At 56.7% G+C, this 3,652-nt stretch overlaps 2 protein-coding genes across 2 annotated transcripts; both read right to left on the bottom strand.

The window, feature by feature from the left end:
• Positions 1-1,822: 1,822 nt before the first annotated feature.
• Positions 1,823-2,638, bottom strand: SPRG_17711 (hypothetical protein; the record flags this gene model as incomplete). The annotated part of the gene is made up of 3 exons (XM_012357102.1): positions 1,823-1,921; positions 2,290-2,382; positions 2,432-2,638. Coding segments are annotated over 3 exons (399 nt in total), but the record flags the coding sequence as incomplete, so codon positions are not given.
• Positions 2,639-2,889: 251 nt separating this feature from the next.
• On the bottom strand, positions 2,890-3,652 carry SPRG_17710 (hypothetical protein). The gene has a single exon (XM_012357101.1). It carries the CDS (start codon positions 3,577-3,579, stop codon positions 2,920-2,922), a length of 660 nt encoding a protein of 219 aa, XP_012212491.1. The 5' UTR covers positions 3,580-3,652; the 3' UTR covers positions 2,890-2,919.

Genomic DNA, 3,652 nt, shown 5'->3' with positions numbered 1-3,652 from the left:
TCGTGCGACTGGCGTAACGTTGACAATACCTCGTCAACGAGATCAACGTCAGCGTCGTGCTGCAATAGTAGCTGAATGTGGCTCAAGATGCCGAGCTTGGCGGCTATCATGAGTGCACTCGCTCCTTCCTACAACATACCTTGTTGGCGTAATGGAAACCTACAAGAATTTGCTACCGTCGACTGCGCATTCACATCCACGTCCGGAGACGCCAAAAGGGTCTCCATGATAGACACGGGCAGTGCCTTTTCCGCTGCCACGTAGAGCGCCGTCTTCATCGCCTGCCTCGTGCGTGATTAGGGTCAGAACCGGTTTTGCTACATCGTCAACCTGGATGGACGCACGTGCCTCGTCGACGCTGACAAGGCGTACGAGGTGATACTCGGGGTACTTGTGTTCGAGAAGCCAGCTGTCGTACAGCAAGGTTTGGCACGGGTTGGCATCTTCACGGAGGATCTCGACGACGGCCTATCGCGCGCTATGGTTGCCAGACAGGAGGAGCACAGCGTCTCGACGTCTACCGCGGGTAAATCCATCCCAACCCCGTGGTGCGCACCAGCTTCAAGGAGAAGGCGCACGCACGCAGCGTGCTGGTTCTTGATGGCGAGAGTAATCGCCATTTGATTCGTCTAACTCGACGGAGTGAAGAGACGAACGATATGTGGTGGGGTCTGTACGAGGCGCGTCCGAATGTCAATGCACAGTTTGGACTGCTGCAAAAGCAGTGCCAAAAGCCGGTCGTGGCCATGATAACACACATAATGCAGCGCGGTGTAGCCCTAGACGCCATTAGATACAATCGTTTGTGTCTCCCTTACATGGGCATCAAATTCATTGATCGTGGCGATATCGTGCGCGCCCTGGAGTCGGTGCTGGAGCTCCCCCCATTTTTTCTCGTCGGCAAGCTTGGCGAGGTTTGTGTCGCTTGCTTGGCGCGCCTCCAAGCAGGTACCGGCGCACGTTCGCGGCGGTGTCCCCTCGCGCATTGGCGTCGTCTACAAGCAGCAACACATGCATGCTGCCCCAGTAGCGCTCACACGACGGTACATTCCGATGGTAGTCGAGCTCCAATTGCTTCCTTCCCGTGAGAGAATGGAGCGCTTGTAGGGTCGCTGCATTCGTGGTGCCATTGACGTTCTCATGGCACACGAGGCCTTTCTCCAAGAGGCACTCTACAATGGTCCGTCCACGCTACACACTCGGATGGAGCCTCAAGCAAGTCGCTCGCAGGCACCTTGTCTTGGAGCGCCAAGGTATCGTGGGAGCAGTACGGCAAGAGCAGGTCAAATACTTGTGCGGGCACAGTGCTGTCAAGCGATTCCGCGGCGTGCATCATGACGGTCTTGCCATCCTACGGCAAATCAACACACTTGCATTTCGCCAAGAACCTCATCTGGTTCCAACCATGTCCTCGACCGCCAGCGCAGCCGACGGGGCGTCGTCGTCCGCCGAGACGCTCTCTTGCAGCCAACTTTCAACACGGCGCGTATCGTTGCTTCGGGCCATGCAGTGCAGTGGGTACTGCAATCGAAACGTAGCCTCGTGCGCCAACATGGCCAGCACCTCGTCGCTCTCGGTGAGGTCAGACGCGAGTTGCCCGTCCTAGACCGTGTGCTCGTTCCGCCATGGGCTGCATACGGATGCATGTACCTTGTTTCGAATCGTCAACGACACGTGACAGCAGCGGACGAGAAGCCTCGCGAGGCACAAGCGGTGCTCTTCCAGATTCGGATCGAGTCCTGCGACGACGTCATGGACGATCGAGTTGCCTTGCTACAAAAGACAGTATCAGTCGAGTGCGCGAAAACCCGACGATTTCTACGCTGTCGACGGCGCTCGCGTCCGCACCAGCGTCGAGGAGGATCACGATACCACCGAAGTTTTGTGTGCGGCAGGCGGCATGCAATGGTGTCTTTCCTGCCTACGTGACGTGAAGGAGGTCGGTTCTGTCGTCGCTACGCACTGCATTGCGCGCGTGGGCAAATGGTGGATTTTGCGAGATGAGCCACGCAAGCTCCGAGTTGGCGCGGAGGCGAGCGGCGCAGTGCGCCAGCGAGTCTTGATGGCGCAAATCATCTCCGTTCTTTTGCCCCGTCTATTGCACACGTCGTTTCTGCGCTGCGTGGCCCACATCACCACGTACCGCCGATGCTGTCAACAAAGCCGGGCTTGTCGCCACCAATAACTGGAGGATGTCGAGTCGCGTGCGTGCAATCGCTATGACCATCGGTCGTCTTGTGTACTGGTGCGACATGAATGGTACGTAGGGCTCGGAGAAGATTGACGTACGTCTGAAATCGTTTGAATCGCGGGCTGCTGTAGCAAGAGGGCCACGATTTCGTCGTGACCGTTGGCGATGGCCCAGTGCAGAATGTTTTCACCCTGCAAGGATGGATGCTGAAGAGCGAAATCACACATTATACGAACGCACCTCGAACTCTTCTGTGAGCTCGTCGCTGTCGAGGTTTCCTTGCCGTAGACGCTCCCGGACGAGGTCGAGTTTGTCTTCAAACACTAAGTGCACCAGGGACTTGGTCGCATCGTCCGGCTCGTGCGTCAATGCATCGTTTTCGTCCGTTTCGACGTCCGTCTCGGAGAGGCGCGACGAGGCCAGGGGGATGACCCGTTCCGAGCGCATGGTCGTTTGGGACGTCGACGCGTGGAAGGACTCGCAAGTATGTGGTTTCAAAGGCATAAGAAATTCTTATGTTTTGATTGTTCGATCGATCAAGAGCGTTTTCAAGCAACGATAGCCGATGAAAAACTAAAGCTATCAGTGTCTCGACTGTACTGCAAGTTCCTTACAAGTCGGTACATTAGGCAAGAAGAAAGCACTAGTCGACGCAGATGCATAGCTCGCATCCCGCGGTTCGCACCTGCCACAAAGGGTACGAGAACACTAGTATGCATCAATTGCTGTTATAGCCGAGTCATGCGACGCATCGAGGCGCTCGGAGAGAGACCGTCGCTACGAGACTCGGTGGTGCTGAGCAGCGACAAGATCGCACCTTGCTGTGTTGCCATGTCGCCTTGCTGCGCCATCATCGCTTCCATCTGCTTGGCCATCGCTTCCATCTGCTTGGCAATCATGTCGGTCGATTTACGCAGCTGCGTCAGCTCAAGCCGAAGCTCTTCCTTCGTTTCGTCGACATGCTCGACATTGTTGTTGTCACGGGAGACCTCGGCCATTGCCACAAGGATGGTGTCTGTCACCTTGGTCAGCAGCACCTCCAGTGTCGTGCGCTGGATGATCTGATAGAGCATCGCGCACTTGTCGTGGGCGTTGACGGCATTCGGCTCGTCCTTGTAGTTCCAAACACCGAGGAGCTGGGATTGAAGCTCCCGCAGATCCTTGGATGTTCGCTTCTCGAGCTTGGCGAGGATGTCCTTCTTGAACTGGCCGCGGCTGCGTCGCGCCACCTCGATCGCACCCAACAGCTGCTGTTGAGCAGTCGCCAGCACGTCAAACTCACGTGCAAACACTTCGCGGACGTTGAGATCGGTAAAGTGACTGACGTGGTCCAGACCATCGACCACAAACCCGACCTGGTCCATGACGACCTTGTCCAGAGTTTGCATCTGGTCGAGCCAGGCCGCGCGACTGGCCCCTGTTCGCTGCAGCGTCTCAGCTTGGTCTGGTGTCAGCACGAGG

Source organism: Saprolegnia parasitica (genome assembly GCF_000151545.1).
Source record: "Saprolegnia parasitica CBS 223.65 unplaced genomic scaffold supercont2.731, whole genome shotgun sequence".
Taxonomy (NCBI): domain Eukaryota; phylum Oomycota; class Saprolegniomycetes; order Saprolegniales; family Saprolegniaceae; genus Saprolegnia; species Saprolegnia parasitica.
The sequence above is the reverse complement of the archived record's forward strand: the minus strand, read 5'-3'. Positions and strand labels throughout refer to the sequence as shown.

Bases quoted from the DNA above. Each gene is read 5' to 3' on its own strand.
- SPRG_17710 (XM_012357101.1), bottom strand. From the start codon at position 3,579: ATGCAAACTCTGGACAAGGTCGTCATGGACCAGGTCGGGTTTGTGGTC.